Here is a 22,162-nt window from a genome sequence, read left to right as displayed (position 1 = left end):
AATCATATTCTTTATGCTCCACATATTTCCAAAAATCTTATTTCTATATCCAAATTTGCTAGAGACAATACTTGTTTCTTTGAGCTTCACCCAGATTGTTTCATTGTGAAGGATCGTCATACGCGCTAGGAGCTTATGCGTGGCCCAGTTAGAGATGGACTCTACTGTTTCCATCCGAGAGGCAGGTACATCGACCGTCCTCAAGCTCATCTCTCTATGTCCGGATCCAGTGTCCTATGTCATTAACGCCTTGGGCACTCATCTTTTCCCATAGTTCATCGTGCTTTACATACTTCTTGTTCCCTTAATAATGATCATGTTGGTCATATTTGTTCTGCTTGTCAAGAGGGAAAAATAATAAACAATACTTCTCCACCCACTCTTCGTAAAAGCACATTTCCCTTTGAGCTTGTTCATACTGATATTTGGGGTCCTGCACCAATCACTTCTCATACTGGTCATCATTATTACATTCACTTTCTTGATGATTACAGTAAATATTCTTGGTTTTATGTTCTTAAATCTCGATCTGATGTACTTAGTGTTTTTCGAGCATTTCGTCTTCAAAATGAGAACCTTCATGGACATCGAATCAAGTATTTTCAATCAGATGGTGCAAAAGAGTTTCTCTCTGTAGATTTCCAATCTGAATTGCAGAACAATGGTATCTTTCACCGTATTTCATGTCCTCATGTTCCTCAACAGAACGGCTCCGCTGAACGCAAACACAGTCATATTGTTGACATGGGACTCACCCTACTTTCTCACTCTTCCATTCCACCGAAATTTTGGGATTTTGCCTTTGAAACAGCAGTGTACCTAATTAACAGGTTAACCACAAAATCCCTTAGTTTCAAATCTCCTTTCGAGGTACTTCATGATAGTCCACCTGATTACTCTACCTTACGAGTATTTGGGTGTCTCTGTTATCCTTATCTACGTCCTTACACACGCCATAAATTAGAACCTCGATCTCAACCATGTATCTTTCTTGGATATCCTTACCATTATCGGGGATATCGATGTTTGAATCCTATCACTGGTCGCATCTTCTTATCCACTCAAGTTATCTTCGATGAGAATTCCTTTCCTTTCAGGACAGGTGGGCCTATCTCGGTGGATGCTAGTCAGTCCTCTTCTGGCCCTGCACTTGCTACTGGTATGTCTATTCCCTCCTCTTCAAATAATATTTCCACTTATATTCCCATTCCCTCATCTATTTCTATGCCATTTCGTGAGCCTAGTAGTCCTGCCACCCTACCTAGTGAGTTGCATGTTCCTACTCCTGAGATTCATGACCAGTTCACTGAGTCTGGAATTCCGGTTGAAAATATTGTGGGTAATGATGTTGCGCATGCTACTCAGAATACTCACAGGATGACGACGGTCTAAGGATGGTACTCTACCTCCTCCTCGATTCACCATATCTCGCCATCCTTCTGCTTTCTCTGTTTCCACTGCTTTGCAGGAACCTCAGACCTTTGTACAGGCCCGTAAACACTCTACTTGGTGGGTAGCAATGGAGGAGGAATATATGGCATTAGTCCAGAATCATACTTGGGATCTTGTCCCGCCATCTCCTGCGCAGAATGTGGTTGGTTGCAAATGGGTTTATCGCATTAAACAGAAGGCCGATGGCACCATTGATCGCTATAAGGCTCGATTGGTGGCGAAGGGTTTTAATTAGAGAGAAGGAGTCGACTATTCAGAGACGTTTAGTCCAGTCATCAAGCCTGTTACCATTCGGACAGTTCTATCTATTGCTGTCTCCTCCCAATGGCCGATTCGACAACTGGACGTGAAGAATGCATTTCTTCATAGACATCTTACTAAGGAGGTTTATATATCTCAACCTCCTGGCTTCATTGATGCTTCTCGCCCTGATTATATCTGTCGACTCCGCCGATCTCTCTAAGGACTCAAGCAAGCCCCTCGGGCCTGGTTCCAGCGTTTGAATACCTATCTTCAGAGACTTGGGTTTTCAGATTCCAAAGCTGATCCCTCGCTGTTTATTCTTCAGGGATCTAATTATCTTGTCTATCTTCTCGTCTATGTTGATGATATCATCTTGACGGGAACCCCAGGTGCACCCTTTCATTCCATAATTACTGCTTTACAGCGAGAATTTGCCATGAAGGACCTCGGTCCTCTTCACTTCTTTCTTGGGATGGAGGCTCACACTAATGATACTAGACTCTACCTCACACAGTCCAAGTACATTCATGATATACTAGCTTGCACTTCTATTCTGGAGTGCAAGCCTATCAGCTCCCCAGTCTCATCAGGATCTCGGCTTTCTCTTCATGATGGTGATCCATTTCAAGATCCTTCTCTCTACAGGAGTGTGGTCGGCAGCCTCCAATATCTCTCGCTCACCAGACCTGACATTGCCTATGCGGTAAATCAAGTCTGTCAATTTATGCACTGTCCAACTACTACTCATTGGATGGTGGTGAAACGTATCCTACAATATCTTAAGGGTACAATTACCTATGGTCTTCATTTTCGTCCAGGCCCTATCTCGTCTATTCATGGCTTTTCTGATGCTGATTGGGCTGGTAACCCTGATGATCGTCGCTCTGTCAGTGGCTTCATTGTCTTCCTTGGCTCCAATCCCGTCTCTTGGAGCTCCAAAAAGCAGAGGACAGTCGCCCGGTCAAGTACTGAGTCTGAGTACAAGAGTCTCGCCAATGCCACTCACGAGATTCTATGGCTCCAGTCTCTACTTCGGGAACTTGGGATTTCACAGTGTCACCCTCCGACTCTTTGGTATGACAATATCTCTGCGATTTATCTTACGGCGAATCCTATCTTTCATGCTCGGACCAAGCACATTGAGATTGACTATCACTTTGTGTGAGAGCGTTTCATGAATGGGATGGAGTGGCATTTTCTTGTCAAGAATGGGATGGAGTGGCATTTTTTTGTTAAAAATGGGGTAGAATGTCATTTAGCAATACCTCAAGAGAGGGAAATCTAATTTACCCAAGTATAAATTAGTAAAAAAAAATTCAGAAAATAAAGTTCGAGCATAAAAGAAATTTGTAATAATTTTAAAAAATATCAATAAAATTAAAAAAAATAATTTAAAGAGATTTAAAGATAAAATAGGAGAAAAGAAAAGACTATCTCAGCGAGGTTAGCCTAGTCGACCATTTTAAGCTCGTTGGACTTTACTGGGGCAAATTAGCTTCAATTTAGGTCAATTTAAGGAATGAGCTATACATCTTGGCTTCCGCCCAAGAGGCGTTAAGGGGTCGGTAAAGTGGAACGTAAGTGGCATTACAGCAAAAAGGGGAAAGCATGTTAATTTTAGGGGTCAACTGCCCTCTTAAGATTTTCGAAAATTAATTACATGTAGGTATAAAAAGTTCGAGTTAAAAAGTTTGTCCTGAGAATTCACCCAAAAAAAGTTTGCCTTAAGAGTAAAATTTTAGATTTAATGTTTCTTATTCAAATTTATTTAAATTTTGAAAATCTCATGAGAGCAAATATCCCTTGAAATCAGTATAACTCCTTCTATCTATCATGCTGCTTACTAATCTACTTTTGTTATCCTTTATTCACCTCAATGGTCAGATCTAAGATAATTTACTCTTAAGATTTGGACTTAACTACAGTTGGTTTAGTCTGAATCAAGTCCAACAACCTCACAACAACTAGGTTAATGTCGCTTCTAAAACTTCATGTAGCTAACGAATCCGATGGACTTTATTGAGGACAATATGATTGGCACTTCTTTTCAGACAGTTTGTTTTCTCCTCCAGCTATGACACGTCTTTGGATTATCTAATTTTCGAATTTTATTTGTACTTTTGAAAATCATTATGAATTTTTTTATATTCGAAATTTATTTTTGAATTTTTACTAATTAATATTTTTATTTTTATATTTATATTTATTACTGTTTTTCTCTTTTTTAATCTAATTCTTGATTTTTTTATGATGTTTTATGCAATGGACATTTGATTGATGTCCTCTAATGTCTCGTTCCTTCCATCTACCCATAAATATGTGACTAGACTGATGCAGCAAAACGAGTCAACAAAGGTTTCATGAATGGCCCCGAGTTTGACGATCTCACTGAAAAGCTCGAAAAGCTTGACCCTTACATTAGAGCTTCGTATCACAAGTTCTTGGAGTTGAATCAAGATGTCCTAGCTTGGACAATGGCTGTTGATGGTCTCTTCTTGTTTGATTTCCTTTGTCGGAGTGGGATCGACAAGGATTTCCTTAAGTCTTCAGAGCATTTGAAATTCTTGGCCGATTCTTCGAGAAGGAAGCAGGCAGAAGATGCAATTATGAGGGACGTGATGATGCTCGAGAACCAGATGCCGATCTTTGTATTAGAGAAGCTCTTGACCCTTGAGTACCCTGGGAATGGGAAAATCGTCAAGGAAAGCTTCCAGCAGATTTTGGTGGGTTTCTGCAAGCGTCTCTCGCCCATCAAATTACCAAGCCCGGCATACTCCGTGGAAAAGGCTCTCAAGAATGCACATTTGTTAGATCTTTTGTATAACATCACATGTAGAAAGAAAGGGAATGCAGAGTCGAAATTCCTGATGACATATTCATCGAGGAGAATGAAGACGTTCAGGGTATGAAGAACCAGAATTTCAATGCCAAGGCGAAAAAAGGCTTTTTCCGTATAAGTGAAATTCGTACGGCCAATAGTGTGGCCATGAGTTTCTTAGAGTGTGTGGGAAACAATCCCGTCACAGGTCAGATGATGAAACCCCACGTTGAGCTCATCATAGGCTTGATGGAGCTCCCAGTCTCTGATATGACATCAAGTTTATCAGCTGCCCGGGCCAAACCTCCAGTCACCAGCCAGAACCCGACCACTACTTCCCTCTCCAAAGCGAGCATTAAGTTCAACACAACCGACTACATAAAGTCCATCCACTTTGACAAGGGGACTGCCATGTTCTTTCTTCCCATTATCAAACTAGGAGTCAACTCTGAGGTCATAAATCGAAACCTTATAGCTTATGAGACGATGGCAAACATGTCAAGCTTGATGTTTGCCCGATACATCGAGCTTATGGACGGGATCATAGACACTGAGGATGACGTCAAGTTGCTCGTCAAGAACAAGATTATAGTGAGTGTGCGCACCCGAATTTCGTCTCGTAGGGGCACGCGTGCGCGCGCCTATGCAGCGCGGCTGGGGAGTGTCCACCTTCCCGGGGACGCGCGACGGACGCACTTGAGAAGGAGTCGCCACTTGCCATTTTACGACCCGAAGATCAAGGGCCGGCAAGTTACTCGGGTCTAGGGGTATGGGGTACACCTAATTGCTAAGGCATATGGTCTGCGAAACCCGAGGTTCCGAATTCGGGGGTTCTGTTACATGCGAGCTTATATCTCGCATGCCTTATCGGTACTTTAGCTTGTCTAGGCTTGCCATTTTAATTTAATTACCGCTTAATTAAGTTCCGCTCATTTTACGCGTTTTGACACCGTAAATTCGAAGAAACACTCCGACCGTCCACTCTCCGACCGGGATTCTTACATGAATAAATGTACAATGTAAACCCTTACTTTGTTCTCTCAAATAAATAAAATACAAATTACAACAATTGAATCCCGGTCGATTCGCGTTCGGTTATTATTCCACTCGTGCTCACCGTGTGGTTTGAGTGACCGAAATTAAAATTAAAGCAACGTGGGCTCAGAAAGCCGGGGGTCGGGTCCAACCGAACCAACGGACGGCGAAAGAGTCACATGACTCTCTTGATAGCCGTAGGATCGGTCGAGCTCCCGGGTCATGTCCGGCCGCGACTTACTTACCCGATCCGAGTTGTCTTCCACATAAACACTACTAGGAGCGAAGCAGTAAGTCGAAACGAGACCCGATTCCGCACTCGGATTGCGCGCGCTAGGTGTGGGGGGCGTTGGACCCCGTGATTAACAAGAGAAGGTGTTGGACCCTGTGTATATTGTATCCTAGGGATCCGTGCTCGACTTGCAATAAATAAACAAAATCCAGAGAATTGTGTCTTTTAATGCCGTGTTTACGTGATTAGCCAATTCGTGCGGGATTTCGATCAAAAGCGTATCTAATTATTCACATGTGCACATGAACAAGCAAAATCAGTCACGACGGAATTTAATTTTGTCAATTTTAAGTCCGAATAACTAATTAAACAAATTTTGATATATTTAATCGATTTAATTCCCTTAAAGCCGAGTGAACATGAGATTGATTCGTGTGAATTCGTTCTTGCTTCAAACAACCGGTTTCTAATGTCGAGTAATTAAAATATTCCAATTCGTGCTTTTGTTGGTTTAATTAAAACAACAATTACATTTTTTTTTGTCATTCTTTTCTTTATTTTTCAATTTTTCGACACGACAATCACAAATTATCATCGCAATCATCAAATTTATTCACGAATTAAGACCTACGCATGCCACTAAGTCAGAATAATATACCTAATTTCGGTTTAAACCAGAAAACCAGACGTTTGGACCGGGCCGGGCGGTCTGAATAGTGCGAACCGGCTGGAAGGGGCGCTGGACCTGCGAGTTAGGTCGGGCGTGCGGAGGCCGGGCCGGATCGCGGAGGACTGGGCCGCGTGCGAGGGAACTGGGCCGCGGGCGAGGAAGCTGGCCGCGGGGAGCGCTGGGCCACGGGAAGCACTGGGCCGCGGAGGACTTTGGGCCTCAAACGGATTGGGCCGGACGGGCTGGACCTATGCGTTCCGAGTCGAGTTCCAAGCTAGGCGAAACGGGTCAGGCAGACTAGGTCGAATCGCCTCTGCTGGATTGGGCTGGGCCGACTCGACTGGGCTGAACCTGCACAAACCGAAAAGATGGGCCGAGCTCGTGAGAGAGAGAGGGCCGGAGAAGACGAAGAAGGGCGGGGAGGGGGGTTTCGATGGCCGAGAACGGCGGTTCCCGCCTCTAGGCGCCGCGGCGACGGTGCAGGAAGGCACGGGAGGCGGCAGCGAGCACCGCCTGGGCTGCGCCATGCTTGAGACGGGCGTCACAAGGCTCGGGCCGGTCCGGATTTCGAGTTTTTCTCTACGGTTTTTTTGAGTTTTTCCGGGGATGGGGTTTTCGAGCTTAATCGCCTAAAATCCGGGGAAATTGAGAGGAGGAAATGGAGGGGTTTTGTGCGGGGGAGTGTCGCGGATCGATTGGGGAGAAAAACCGAGAGTGAGAGAGTGAGATTGGGCGTCGATTTTGCAAGAGATTCCCCCCGCTCTCGAGCGGGGGCCGCGGGGTTTTTGTGCGAAAATCGAGCCAGAGAGAGCGGGAAAGTGGCAAGGGAGCGTGCCAGGGAAGCGAGCGGTGGCGTGTCAAGCGAACCGAAGCGAGCGGTGGCGTGTCAGGCGAACCTGTCAGCGGTGGCAGGTGGTCGCGGTGGGTGGGCAACCGCGGCGTGTCGGAGATGGCAGAGGGATGTCAGTGAAAGAGGAGGAGAAGAAGAGGGGGGAGAAGAGAAGAGAAGGAAAGAACGGCGGGGGCGAAAAAGAAGAGGAAGAAAAGAAGAAGGGGCGAAGTGGAAAGAAAGACAGAAAAAAGCAGGGGCGAAAATGAAACGATCAGAAACTTCTGACCCGCGTCAGAAATTCTGAGGGCGTCAGACCAGTCTGGTGCCGATTTGACTGGTCTGACGCCGATCTGACCCCCCGCCCGAATTTTTTTAAAAAAAAATTAAATAAAAAATGCTATCATTTTTATTAGGGTAGACCAAAATGGGGTGCTGACAGCTTGCCCCTCTTTGGTTGCGTGCTCAGATAGAGGATGCAGCCAAAGATCATGAGAAGCACCCCGTCGGGTTCCGGCGACTGTCTTGATTTTTTTTTTCAGTAGCCACTTGTTCTGTTGTTTCGGATGTGTAGGAGATAATTGTGCAAGTGCATGGACCCTACAGAAAAGTAATGATGGGACTCGGCCCTGCAGAAAAGTAATGATGGGACTCGGCCATGCATAAGCGTAAAGATGGGACTCGGCCCCGTAGAATATTGGAGATGGGACTTAGCCCTGCAGAATAGCGATGATGGGACTCGACCCTGCAGAAAGGTAAATGTGGGACTCGACCCTGCAGAAAAGCAACGATGTGACTCGGCCCTGCAAAACAGTGAAGATGCGACTCGGCCCTGTAGAAGAGTGAAGATGGGATTCGGCCCTGCATAAAAGTAAAGATGGGGCTCGGCCCTACAGAATAGTGAATGTAGGACTCGGCCCTGCAGGAAAGTAATGATAATGATGAGGCTCGGCCCTGCAGAAAAGTAAAGATGGGACTCGGCCCTGCATAAGAGTAAAAATGGGGCTAGGCCCTGCAGAAAAGTGAAGAAGGGACTCGGCCCTACATAAAAGTAAAGATGGGACTCGGCCCTGCAGAAAAGTACTGATGGGACTCGGCCCTGCATAAGAGTAAAGATGGGACTCGGCCTTGCAGAATATTGAAGAAGGGACTCGGCCCTGCAAAAAGGTGAAGACGAGACTCGGCCCTGCAGAAAAGTAATGATGATGAGGATTTATGCTAGCCGCGGAAGGGAAACGATTTTGGTTCGCTTGGCGTTGGGATAGGCCTTCACTAGGGATGACGCGAGACCGTCTCGCGCAGCGGGGATGACCCATTGTATGGTTCGTTGAGTATGCCCCGGTTACTTCCAAGTGTTGTCGTAGAGTGATGATGTTGTGGGTTGGACTGGCTCTTAGGATCACGATTCATTTTGTGATGAAGAACTCGAGCTTTGAGAGTGAGCGCCTATGTATCCCATGGGACCGGGAATCAGAGTCTGCCATAGTTCTTGTCGCTTGGTATATGTGATCCTGACATCATTAGCAAGTCATAGTGAGTTACTAACGATGTATGAGCGTATCAAAGCTATGAAGATGACGTCATTGTGACGCCCGATGCTTCCATTTTGGGTCCCCTGAGTAACCCGGAAGAATTTTGCTTTGACAAATGCGACTGGATCCCGCTTTCGAAGGCCTCGATGTGAGGCCTTCAGGGGTTTTTTTTTTGCCGGCCATGCATGGGTATATTAAGACATCCTCAGTGATGCCCTAGCGACTCTATCGACTGATCGACGCGCTCGTCGACTTAGGACCCTTCTCGTCAGGGTAGCACAGGGGGGCAGCGTTTGTGACCCGCATGGGGGAGTTCTGTGCAAATTTGATCAGACCTCGGTCTAATCATCCCAGAGTGTTATGACTAGACTCCCGGAAAGGAATGTCTGGGACTTTGGCTCTGTAGTAGCCGATTGCAGGGTGGCTATGACCCGTTTAGTTGTTTATGGACAGAGTGAAAAGAGAAAGTATGGAGAGCACTTTGTCCCACGCTAAAAGGATACACGAGTTCACGCCTGAAGCGAGTTGTACCCCCCCCCCCCCCTTTTTGTCTTTTCGCGGTGTGGGCTGCGCCAAACTGTTTAGATGGTGTGCTCGGTTGCCCACTATGCCTGGGGAAGAATTCGTCTTGGAAAGTTGAGTTGTGTTGAAGAGCCGATCGGGGATCGTGTTGGAGTAGATAACTTGGCCATTTCCCTTAGGGATCCCTGGTCCGCACAACGTGCGAGAGCCTAGGGTAACTGTTTTGTTTATCTCTCGTTTTACTCTCCTTTTGCTACGGTCACCCACCTCGGGGCCGTACCTCTCAACTTAAAGAGGATGAGCTCTCCTTTTGCCACGGCCGCCCACAAGGGGTTTCCGGTCGTGCCTTTTTTTTTGCCCTAACTTTTGCCTAAGCCGCCCCTAAGAGGGGTTTTAGACCTAGCGGGCTCGATTCTTTCGTCTCTCGAGCTTGCAAAGGCATATGATTCGAAGGACTCGACCTCCGAGTGCATTGCGTCTTGTCTCCGTCGAGGAGTTGTGTCTGTCGCTCCCTTTTTTGTTGGGGTTTGTTGATTTCTTCTTCGAATTGGCGGTGCCGGAGTTTTATATTTCGGCGGTGCCCTGTTTTGTTCATTGGCGGGTTTTTCCCGCTTCTTTTCGCTCTGTGGTTTTTTTATTGCAATTGGAGTTTGTTTTGTGCCCCGTGTATTTGTTGGAAACTCCTCGACTATGCATTGCGTGGTCGCTTTGGTGTGCTTCACCACGTGGAGACTTGTTGCTTGTTATTGACCCAATCCCATTTTGTGAGGGCCGGCTTTCTTGGAAGCTTGACTCTTATGCACTCAGAAACCGAACTTCGTGTCATTTGCCCTTGCAAGCATTACAAGTGAACTTCTCCTATTGTCTAAGAAAAGAAAATGCAGGATTGCTCCGTGAATTAACAACTGATGTTGCCCATGTACGAATGTTAGATGGGGATGCCCCGGTCTTCATTTGTTAAACTGGCCCGTGGCAGGCTCCTGGTGCAATGTCCCCGATCGTTTCTTGCTGTTCTTTACAGTGCGTGCCTCTTGGAGGGTGCACACTATTGAAGTTGTCGGATGTTCAAAGAAGACGGTCGCATCGATGCTGAGTGATTCGCTCGATTGTCCTCGTCTTTGGCTTCGTAAGGGGGTACCTCATGGTTGGACCCTTTCCCTATCGAAGTAAAATGGTGAAGGGCCCGATAGAGTTCTCGAGGAGGTGTGAACCCGCGCATCGCCCTTTGCCTGTGACCGGCGTGTCCTTGTGAAATACGACAAAGAAAGTGATGTATCAGGCAATTATGCGGTGGAATGTGTAGTAAGAAATGTGGAGCAGACCCATGGGAAATCCCTTCGTCCATCGCGTGGCCCATGGGTGCCACGCGTAGAGGTCATTCGTTCCCGGAAAACTAGTTATCGCCACACTGGAGTGATTAGAACGTGGCTGGGGGCCGCATGAGTGTACTTTCCTCAGGCACGAGTAAGTAAACGCAGCCGTCCTATAGAAGACTCGAGGAGCCGGATCCCACGGGGACATGCGAATCGAACAGGTTCGAAAGAACCAATAGAGCGTCCTGAGAACTGTCCTAATGCCCCTTTCTAGCCAGGAGTCCGTTTGGGAATGCATTCAGATAAACGTAAAGAGCGAGTTTAAGGAGGAATGTGTGTTTGCAAGGCGCATGGTTCTCCGTCTGTTAGTTAGTATCTACTGCGATGGGTGGGTTGGCATCTCAAAAGCGCAGCTCGGAATAACGCAAGTCACTGTGTCGGTTGGTTGCGTTTGAGTGGAACATAGCAATGAAAATAATTCTTTTCAGCAGGCGAAAGTGCTTGAAATAAGTGAGGAGAAAGAATGTATAGATGCGACGATTTCAAAAACATGCGAAGGTATTTCATTAAGATCGGCATTTGCGTTACTACAAAAATCTCTCTTCCGCCGTGTGGCTTATAGTTTCGCCTGCACGCAGGGAACGTTTTACGTAGGTAGTCTTATGGGGAAATTACCTTTTCCTCTTCGGCCTTGTCCTTGCCCCTAGGGCAAATACCGATCAGATTGATAGCCGCGTCAGAGCTTGATCCATGGTTGGGGAAGGGGTTGGCCTGGACATTTGGTGGCTTGACTTCATTGAAAGAGAGTTGGTTCTTTTCAATCATCTCCTGCAATTTGCCTCGAAGGATGTAACAATCGTTCGTAGTGTGCCCCGGAGCACCCATGTTGTATTCACAACGGAGATTCTGATCTTGATTCGCGGGATTGAACTGAGGATGAGGGGCCATGGGTGTAATTTCCTTAGCTGCCAGAAGTTGGCGATAGACTTGTGACTGGGGAACCAGCAAAGGTGGGTATTGAAGACGCGACCTGGCTTGCCCTCCTTGTCGAGGTTACAGAGTTGGGGCTCATTGAGCCGATGGTGGAACTCCTAAAGTTAGGGGCCTATTTGGAGATGCCCAGTGAGGAGTAGGAGCGTAATTATGATCGTATGGTTGTGGGGGCCGTGGCGGAGGATAAGCCGGTGGCGTCGAGTAGTTAATCGGCAGGTCCGGGTATTGCTACTGGTACTGCATGGGGGTTTGGCGTCCAAGGCTGACGGCATTAACGGACGCGTCTCTGCCCTTTTTGTTACTCATTGGTGATGGCGCGGTAGTGGCATTCTTTGATGACTACCCCTCTTTTCCAGTGGGTCCTTCTATCTTCCCAAGCTTGATGCCCATGTCAAGCTTCTTCCCAGCGTCGATCAAACTGGAGAATGAGGAAATATAGGCCAATAGGTGCAAGTAGTAGGCCCTTGTGAGAGTGGAGTGAAATAACTGGATCTGCTGCGCTTCACTAATCGGGGGGACATACTTCGCCGCTCTAGCCCGCCACTTCACTGCGTAGGCCTCGAAGCCCTGGTCCTCGGCCATCTCCATTGTACTGAGCTCTAACAGAGTCGAGGGTGTCTCTACACAGTACTTGTACTGGTCGATGAATTTGCTCGAGAGGTCTGCCCATGTGGGGATATCCGCGGCTTTTAGTGACATGTACCAGTCAAGAGCCGCGTCTGCTAAACTGTCCTGGAACGTGTGGATGACGAACTCTTCGTAGTCCCAGTACTGCAGCATCTTTCCCCCTGTAGTGACGGAGATGGTGACGAGGGTCGGTCGTGCCGTGATACCTTTGGAATTCAGGTACCTTAATCTTTGGGGGTAGCCACATACCCGGGAAAAGACTCCAATCGCCGTCGCCGGCATCGAGGCGGGAGCTGCCTGATTGTAGGGCTCTGATGTTCTCTTCCATCTTCTTTAATCACTGCTCCTGCTCGGCTTCAGTCTCTAGGAGACAGTTTGTTGGTGGAGCTGCGAAGGCCGCCTGAGTTGGCGTGTTTGGTTCAGAGACAGGGATATTTATGGGAGGTGGTGCTGGGTAAAAGAAGCTGATATGGGGTTGTGGAGCTTGGAATGGGAGAGGCTCGAATGTATAAACAGGAGCGTGGGTGTTTGGTATCGGGAAGACTATTGGCGGAGGAGCTGCGTAGATTGGAGCCGGAGCTGGTATGGACATCGGCGGCAGTGCTAACATAGCTGGGTCCGACGGTGGGAGAGGAACGGCCGTCGGGAGCGTCACCGGTGGCGGAGGAATCTTGACCAGGTGGACCGCCGGTGCGTGCATTACGAGCGCTTTGTCACTCTCCGGAGCATGGGTCGGTAGGACCCAAGGGTTCAGGTCGACCGTTGGCTTGTACCCCGGAGGTGGAGTAGAGCTCGAGGAGGCGCGATTTGGGCCCTTGAGCAAGGCCATGAGCTCGGCCATGTCAGCAGCCATCTAGTTGATTGTACCCCTCAATGTGGTGATGTCACCTTCCAACGTGACAATGCGGGCACTATCAGTGGAGGTGGACGGTGCTCAGGTTTCCGGCGATGGGACTGGTGGCGGAACTGCTCCCGAGTGTGTCGAAGGCGCGCCCGCAGGGGTTGGTGATGGCGGTGCATGAGTCATGAGCGGTTGAGAATAGACCGGCGTTAGTGGAGTGCTCTCCTCGAAACTAGCGGGTTAGTTGTTTTGCGCCATCCTCAATTGCCGGCGAGTAGGATAAGGGTGTGGCGCCAATTATGGTTACCTACGTCCCACAAGTTTGTAAGTTGCAACGCGAACGAGTTCTGCTAATTATCTAAATGTACAGAACAAAAAATAGAGAGATGCGGTGTATGAGATGCATGAATATTGAAAGCTAATGCCATCATTCGCATTGATCCACGGGGTTCGAAAATACAATGTAATTTTGAAAAACAAGCCCTAAATCGATCTTCCACCGCGCTTGGGGAGCGAGCGACCACCGCCGTGGAAAGCACTGGTTCCAAGCGAGGGCCTGGTGAAGATGTCTATCATAAGGTGCATGTGAAGGCCTCCACGAGCCCTCTTCCTAGACCTCTCCAGGGAGGTGTTTGCTCAAGCGAGCTCCTAATCGTGTCGCTGTAGCTTGGTGCAGGTCCGGGAGAGCTCCCTCCGGAAGTCACGGTTAGTCGGTGAGTTCCTCATCTTTCTGAGCAGCTTACCGGCGAAGGTGATCGATTTTGCAGTTGGTGAAAATACCATGATGGTTGTGCCTGGAGTGAGGGATGTCCTGGCAAGTGTGTCGATCTTGGTTTGCGGAGACTCGGTAGGATCCTCGTGTGCTGACGGACTTTGTCGAAACGCGAATCAAGAGACCGAGTGCGGCATCCCTTACCAAGATGAGAATAAGATCGACTTAAGACTCATCAATGCGAATGGCATCCTAATTTTGAAAATTTACATGATGCATGTTTGCGAAAATGTAAATGCCTACGGCTTAATCCATGTTACAAGGTATATGTACATCGCTCTTAAAACAGAAAAAGCAAACCAATGAAGTTGTTGAATAAGTATATGTTCCGGTTTTGGAGGATACTCGTGCTGCTTGGGGCGGTCATTGTCTTCCTACTGATGGCCTTCCAGACTGTTTGTTCGGCCTATAGCTGCCCTCGCCTCTTCATGTCATCAGGCAGCTCTTAGATGACTTGTTAAAAATTTTGATCATACAATATTATAGCTTTCCTTTTCTTATCAAAGACTGGAAACTCTCGTATGTAGGTTATTTCTATTTTTTTTTTCTTTGGTAAAACCATGGGTATCATCAGCCTATCGGTTGAGGCTAATTAATTCAGTGCAGGTGTCGGTTTGGTCCTAGCTGTCTAATTTACTCTTTTGTAATGGTTTGTGTAACACGTAATTCAAGAGTGCCTCCGTTTGAAGACTTGTATTGCTAATATGAAATTGAGGGCTTAAGTATGGCTTACAGTTTAATGGATGAAAAGGACACTCGTATGGATAATTGTGGGCTATGACTTTCGAATATCGGAAAATCCTATGGGACAATTAATTCTTCAAAATCCAATTGTAAACTAATGTATGGGCATGATGCTAACTAATCCTCTAGCCAAAAAAAGGTTTTAGTATCATGGTCGAGAAACAAGAATCAGCCTCCAAAGGAAATTAGATAGTCTCCTCATACGAGCCCCATGGACATCCTCGGTAACCAAGAAAAAAGTAGACAATCAATATATAGAACATTTTTCATCAGAGGTTCCTGCAACTGAAAACCTCGAGCAACGAAAGCTTTAGTACAGAATTCTTGAGACATTTACATCTGTATGTCCTACATATCCTATACCCAAATGACAAATTTGCTTGTTTGATCAACTAACAACTATTAAATAGTTTTATCAACAGAAACAGACACTGATAATCTTAGGAATCCCGAAATCAGGACATAAACTATTCAAGCAATCACTAGGGTAGAAGTTGCTGCAGAGACTAATCAAGCAAGAAAACATCCCCATCAAATCCAGCATCAACTCCTTCGTGCCCGTTGAACTCGGAAAGACCCAATAGTTTCTCGATCGGAAGCTCATACTCGAATTTGGGTGACAAATCTTCTTCCCCAAGTAAATCCTTTTCTGATCCTGTTGATTTCTTTGGTGGAACAATACTTTCTTTTGGTGCTGTAGGCAGAACTTTTGTGCAATTTTTCAAATTACGACTCAATCTTGAAGGTGTAGTTGTTTTTGCCTTGCAGGGAGTACTCTTACCGGCATTTGGACTTGATTCTGATCTTTTACATGATTTTGATCCCGCCGAATTGAACTGAAGCTGCTTCCTCGTGCCTTCTTCCTGATCCAGTTTTCGAGACATGGGCGTCTTTGGAGTTGCTCCGACTTTCATATCCTTCCGCGGTGACATTGAAAGATATCTCATTGTTTCCTCCGCATTAGAGTCAAATTTTCCATCGAACGGCCAGAAAATTGGTTCACTCTCATCACTTTTTAAATCTGCTGTAGCTGAGACATTCTCTGGTGAAAAGTCAAGCTGCTCCGCCATCAACTCAAGGGCATGAGAAGAGCTAGAACTGGATCTCGGGAGAGACGTGCCACAAATACCGTCCAGTTGGAAATTCTCCAGTTGATCGGATTCCACATCCAGATTCCCCAAAGGGAGCATGAGACTTGGTCCATCATGATCCCGAGTTTGAGCATCAAAGTTTCGGCTGAATTGAGTTGAAGAGTTATCGCTGCTCGTGTCCTCAGAAGGAGTACAAGAAGAGACCGAGGCGTCATTGTCGAAAGGTGTTAGGAGCCAATTCTCTGCATCTTCATCCTTCGTGTCTCCCTCCAGAGACATATCTAAATCCAAGATGGCACTCTTAACTGATTTACCCCAATTGGACATCCAGGAAGCTAACCATTCATCGACAAACTGACGGGATCCCAAAAAATTGTACTGGTCGAAGAAAGAAGAAGAAGACAAGCAGTCCGAAGACAGCCATGTGCAGTCACTGTCATCGAGAAACCTTCCCTTACCGAAATGCTTTTCGAAATCATCGTCTTCTTTTGACGAATCACTCCGTTTCTTGGTATCAGGTATGGGATACTTATACCGCGTACGTGACATTAATGGCCTTCTGAAGGTGCCATTAGACCCAATCGCTCGCGATAAATCTTCCAGGCTCTGATTCGATCGATACATCATCTTCTTCTTTGGGGGCGTCGAGGAAACAGTGTTCATAGCTGAAGGAGACACATGCTTCCCATTCAACGACATTTTGTCGGAGCTCCTCCTGATCATGCACGGTCAACTGTTACATTGAAGCGACCGATCGAATGTAAGGACAAGTACCAGATGTTCAGTTTAGAAGTAAGTAATAAGTGGAAAATTGGGACCGGCAAGCATAAAAGAGCTCAGTAGGGGTCAATCAAATGTTAATGTATGTGAGATCAATTAGAAAAGGACAACAAAAGATACAACATCAATTGAGAGGGGGTGTCGTTCTTAGCTGATGACAGGGATGTTTATTTATAGAAAATGGTCAAAGAATGAAATAATTCTTAGGGGCAGGAGCGCTTCAGTTCAAAGTACGCGTTATGTGTTTCAAATTTGAATCAAGAGGATCTAAAAATAGCCTTGTATTTTTTGTTTGCCATCCCTAGTCAAAAGGTAAAGGAAACAAAACATAAACTTTCAAACAACCTAACCATTCAAAGAAAAAGAAAAAGAAGAAAGCCTAACCATCAAGCCTCAAAGATGAAGTTTGATTCGGTCAACAACAATTCCTATGGAATCCCGAAAAATCAAATAGGAATTCTAAAAAGAAAATCAAAGCGAAAAAGAAAAAGAGAGGAAATTTTATGATGCAATCAGCAAAAATGATTATTATACAATATAATCAAGAAATTTACTAAATATTTGAATACAACTCATTGGAAAGTTATGAAATTTACTTCATGCATAGATAATTTATTAGGAATTCAAATGACGATGATTTACTCTCAAATAATTTACTTACATATTTTTTTAATTCAAAATATAAAGAATCTATTAAAAATGGGGATTTTTTATTACAAAGTGAAGTAATTTATTTTACTTGTATTCATTTTTATTTATATAAACATATTAAATTGATTTTTTTTAATTATATAAACAGCCTTTTTATTTTCATTTTGTTTTTGCCGACGGTATCAGGTTTCTGCCCGACTAATCCTCTCAGCTATAAACTCCCCACAGCACATAAATGGGTAAATTGGGCCAAATGGCCTCGCAGGTGGTCTCAAGGGATTTTGAATTTGGAATAGAGTCATTATTTATGTTTCCTCCTCATCACCAGATCAAATCCCTTGAGATTTATTGTATAAACATCTTAAAGTGATCGAATTGTGGAGCCAACGTATAAAAACACTTAATTGTCTTGCACGAACGAAAGCATCAATGTCAACTAAAATATTAACCATTCATTAAAAAAAAACTAAAGTATCAATTAATCAAAGAGAAGAAATATGCTGACCGATCAGAGGAAAAGTGAAAGTTTTGGTCTTGCTGTATGCTGCTTGTCCAAAAAGTGAAGGACAAACTAATAACGTCAATGCTCGGTATAATACATTTTTTCAGAAAATTAATTTTCTAAAAAACTTCTATGTATTTAATCAATTCTAACAGTAACAACAATGGTTAAAGGAGCAATTGATTGCAAAATTGAAAAAAAAAATTAATGAACCAGCAAATTATTAATTGATTGCTTTTTGAGAAGTATGGATGAATCATGACCAAGATAGAGAACTTGAAGGGTTATCCGATTAATCCAATATGCTTCAATACACAACCATGGATCGGCATGAGCGGCTCCCATAGAAACAACAATGCTATTGAATTTCGGCATTTCTTGTCAAGCTAAATTATTAAATCATCAGACATCAACATTCACGATATCTCAATATATTTGCATAGATGGTGAGCAATATTCTGTGACATAGCACCAGCCCTTTCAAAGCAAGAAAGCTAAACAATAACGACTTCCATGCTTTCTCAGCTCATTGCATCATATAATTAGCTTTCACGATTAGGACAACAGCAGCAAGGTACCGATCGAGAAGATAAACAATGAAAGCATCAATATATGTGTGGCCACTAAACTACCATCGGTTCGATTTCAGTTTCAATTACAAAAGATCTCAGTTAATTTTCCAGCTCGATAGTCATCTCTTTTGTCATCTCCTCATTATCAATCCATAATCCACGACTAACTCAAAACCAGATCCCTAATCGTCAAGGAAAATAAAAATCTACAAAAGCTTCACTGCATCGTTTTTCCCACATGATCATAATCAAGAGACCAGGCAACCGGAGGAAAATATTAAGATAATATATATATATATATATATATATATGATCAGTTTCAGACAGAGATGATCAACAAAAAAGGAGAGAGAGAAAGAGAAAGACCGAGAGGTACCTGAGGCGAGGATTAAGCAGGGGATCAATGCAATAAAACCCTAGTAATTGTGGGGAGGGTCACTGAGATTTAGGCGCCATTAGAGAAAGAAAGAAGGTTGAGAGAGAGAGAGTGGCGTTTGGCGGGGAGGAACAGTAAATTAGGGTTTTATTAAGGGGAAGGAGACGGGGAAGGGGGAAATGCTCATAAATTGGTGGCGGGAATTTCGCTGGGAGGCTCCTCTCATCAGTTTTGGCAGTTCTTTCCTTCGGTTATATTCCCCCCCCCCCCCCCCCCCGGGACTTGTCTCCCCCTCACCATTTATTCCCCCTTTGCCCTAATTTTACCTGAAGCCTGTCCAAATATTTATCTCTGCGTCGTTACATGAACAACCTACAAAACCGCGGGATAGGTAAGTTCAGTCACAGGCTTTGTAGGTTGCCTAATAGATAGTACTTTTACATGGTGTTCGGAGTGTCATTTGAACTTGAGACTTTTTCCTTAGTTGTCACACCCTTTAACCGCCAAATTAACTCTATTGGATTTATAATATAATATTTTTATTCTTACATAGATATTATGTAGGAAATTATGTTCCGTGTATTGCATGCGGATAATTCTTACTATTTATTGTCATCTATCTTGCTTGGAAGTTGGGCCGGCACATATCGGCTTAGCTTGGCCAATTGTTTGTAATTCTAATCTATCTTTATCCGTTAATTAGGTGTACGCATATACAGCCTAATAATTCCCCGTAATAAGCATGTTCTCAATTGTTCTAGTCATTTCTCATGCGATCTTTAGGTAAATTAATTACTGTCTTCTATTTGTGAAATAAGGGATTTTACCATATGGGGAACCAAAATAATCAAGCATATATTAAAGTTGTACTTATCGGGATGACTAGGGTAAGGAATCATATAGGAATTGAGCATATCCTTCCACAAAGGATAATTTATAAATGGAAGTTATATATGTACAATGCCAAATACGGACATACCATATATTTCAATTTCCAAAAAGGAGAAGAGTCAAATTGTTATATTCAATGAAAAGAGAAATACATTGAGGTTACCATACTTTTGCTAAATGTCGTGATGAAGTTATCCTCTTTTTTTTTTTTCCCCTTGGCTTTGAAGGATAATTCATTCATATAAAGATGCAGCAAAGGGAGCAATTCGGCCAATTCACATCTCCATCTCCCGTCAAAGAAGACGTGAAGGGAGACTAGAGATGTCGATTGGACCAATATGTTTACAAAAGCGTGCCCATCTAGCAATATTGGGAACCAAAAAGTTTGCATCTCTAGGACCATAGACTAAGGACCAGGAAACAAAGGATGACAGAGTGCTCAAAAAACGGTTCAAAAACTCTTCAGATTTGGGTTGAGAATCGAAGGTCTTCGATTGAATGGAATCAACCAGATCTTTTGCATCCCTTGAGAGGTGAAGGTGCTTCATGCCTCGGGCAATGTCAATAGCTCTGGTTAATCCATCCAGTTCCACTTGCATTGGAGATGAGGCTGTAAAGTTGAAGGACCACATTGAAATCAATGAGCCGAAAAGGTCGGTGCAGGCTATACCAATCAATGCTTCTCTGTTTCTGAAAGCAACATCTGTAAATCTGATCGGAGGGGAGCATGACATGCATGAATGGGAGATCTCAGCACAGTGTATGTCCCAAGCCTTCTCGTAGGTTGAGTGTCTCCTAGAAATTTCCATTGCTGCCGATATAGGATTGAGGAGTTCCATCTTGTCGGCAGCAATGGAAATTTCCACAGCTGCCATAGATGATCGAAGGTGACCACTGCTTGTAAAAGGAAGCTGTGCTGCATGTCTTCATGAATCTGGAAGCTATGGTTAATACCAAGCAACATTTGAATCTGGTCAAGTGTAGTTACATGAGGCATACAACAAAATTGATGGGCCACTTCAGATTAGACCAAACAATTGTAGCAAAAGGGCAATGCAAGAAGAGATGGTCTTGGATTACCTGCTCGTTAAAGCTGAGGAGGCAGCAAGGATTGTCTATAGGGAATCTGCGAGACAAGGTGGAAGAAGGAGGGAAAATTCCCCTAACCAGCTTCCAAAGAAGAAGTCTATGACGTTCAGGAATTTTGGCTCTCCAAAGCTTTTTCCAATTTTTGAATGGAGTGTTGGCAGCAGCTGTAGAAGCTTTTCTTGAGGGTAGATAGGCTGATTTGGTTGAGATGGTGCCATTAGAGGATGGTTCCCAAACCAACTTATCAATGCAGTAAGGATTGGACAGCTTTATTGATAGGATCTTTGAGAGAGACAGTTGAGGGATGAAAAAGTTGGTTGAGAAGCTGCGGTGCGTTTAGTTTCAGAGTTAAAAGTAATTTTGATTTTAATTGTAAAAAAGGATAAATGATTATGTAGTGTGTTAAGTTAAAGTTATAGTTAAAATTTTTGTGATTTTAACTGCGAAACCAAACGGAGCATTTGGTATCCCAGGAATGTTCAGGTGTAATGAGTTGTCCAACCAACTACCTCAATGAGAGAGAGGTGAGGAGAGAGGTTGAGGGAGGGTTCAGGAAGGAAAGCATGACTATTAGGGACCCATGGGTCCTTCCAGATATTGATACTGAGTCCATTACCAACACGAAAGAGTGCTCCTTTCAAGAGTAAATCTCAAGCCTCGCACAAACCTTGCCAAAAAACAGAAGTGCCGGGTTTCCTCTCATAAGAGAGGGGAATGGTGTTTCAGGTATTTCGCCTTACGGAGAAGATGATGAGGTTTTTGAGAGGCTTGAGTGAGATCCCAGCCATGTTTAGTGAGCAGAGCAAGATTGTGATCCTCCATTTTCTTGAAACTGAGCCCTCCCAACTGTTTAGGAATCCATAGAGAGTTCCATAATTTTAAGTGGATTTTGGGGGAGCTGGAAGAAGAGGAACCCCACCAGAAGTTGGAAAAGAGGAAATCTAACTTATTTGAAACCGATCTGGGGAGAAGGGAGGTGGACATACAATAAATTGGAGGGGCTGAGGCAACACCACGAATGAGAACTCCCCCACCAGCTCGTGAAAGAAGTTCGGACTTCCAAGAGGAGAGTTTGTCGGTGACTCTGTCTAGAATGGGGGCGAAGGACTTATAACGAAGTTATTATCATCCCTCCTTTCCCGATCGGACACATGTTCTCCGGCTTAGCTTTCTTATCAGGGAATGTCATAACCGATACTGTATAGTGCCAAGCCATATTACCAAATAATAAAAGAATACGTAAAATATAAATTTACAGTGTCTTATACAATATACAGTAATACTAGTTTTGCAAATTGATTTTCCAGTTCCAGCTGCCATATGGTCCAGTCCAGTTAACCTTAAATACAAGCAATATTAGCTTTTATTTTGTTATAACTAGATGAAAACCCATGAATTGTGTGGGAAATTTTTATAAATAATGATGCAACAATTATACATAAAAATAATTATTTTGTACAAAATATAGAAAATAACCAACATCTAACATTTCACATTGTATTTTCTCAATTTAATACAGTTATCAATATCATTCACCGAAAAATATATGGTTATCAATATCCTAACTACACCCCTATCGAAAATTAA

The 22,162-nt window shown here is 44.3% G+C and overlaps 3 protein-coding genes across 3 annotated transcripts; 1 reads left to right on the top strand and 2 right to left on the bottom strand.

Annotated features, from left to right (window-relative positions):
* The first annotated feature begins 4,055 nt into the window (after window positions 1-4,055).
* On the top strand, window positions 4,056-11,779 carry LOC116193816 (putative UPF0481 protein At3g02645). Its single transcript, XM_031522566.1, has 3 exons — window positions 4,056-4,418; window positions 4,532-5,104; window positions 11,612-11,779. The coding sequence occupies exons 1-3, from the start codon at window positions 4,056-4,058 to the stop codon at window positions 11,777-11,779; spliced, it is 1,104 nt and encodes a 367-aa protein (XP_031378426.1).
* An 824-nt stretch (window positions 11,780-12,603) lies between these two features.
* LOC116193815 (pollen-specific leucine-rich repeat extensin-like protein 3) lies at window positions 12,604-13,119 on the bottom strand. The gene has a single exon (XM_031522565.1). The coding sequence runs from the start codon at window positions 13,117-13,119 to the stop codon at window positions 12,604-12,606; it is 516 nt and encodes a 171-aa protein (XP_031378425.1).
* Window positions 13,120-14,849: 1,730 nt separating this feature from the next.
* LOC116195028 lies at window positions 14,850-18,785 on the bottom strand. Its single transcript, XM_031523984.1, has 2 exons — window positions 18,596-18,785; window positions 14,850-16,447 (listed from the first exon to the last, which is right to left on the bottom strand). The coding sequence occupies exon 2, from the start codon at window positions 16,435-16,437 to the stop codon at window positions 15,130-15,132; it is 1,308 nt and encodes a 435-aa protein (XP_031379844.1). The 5' UTR covers window positions 16,438-16,447; window positions 18,596-18,785; the 3' UTR covers window positions 14,850-15,129.
* Between the last annotated feature and the right edge of the window lie 3,377 nt (window positions 18,786-22,162).

This window comes from Punica granatum, chromosome 2 (genome assembly GCF_007655135.1).
Source record: "Punica granatum isolate Tunisia-2019 chromosome 2, ASM765513v2, whole genome shotgun sequence".
Lineage (NCBI taxonomy): Eukaryota > Viridiplantae > Streptophyta > Magnoliopsida > Myrtales > Lythraceae > Punica > Punica granatum.
The sequence above is the reverse complement of the archived record's forward strand: the minus strand, read 5'-3'. Positions and strand labels throughout refer to the sequence as shown.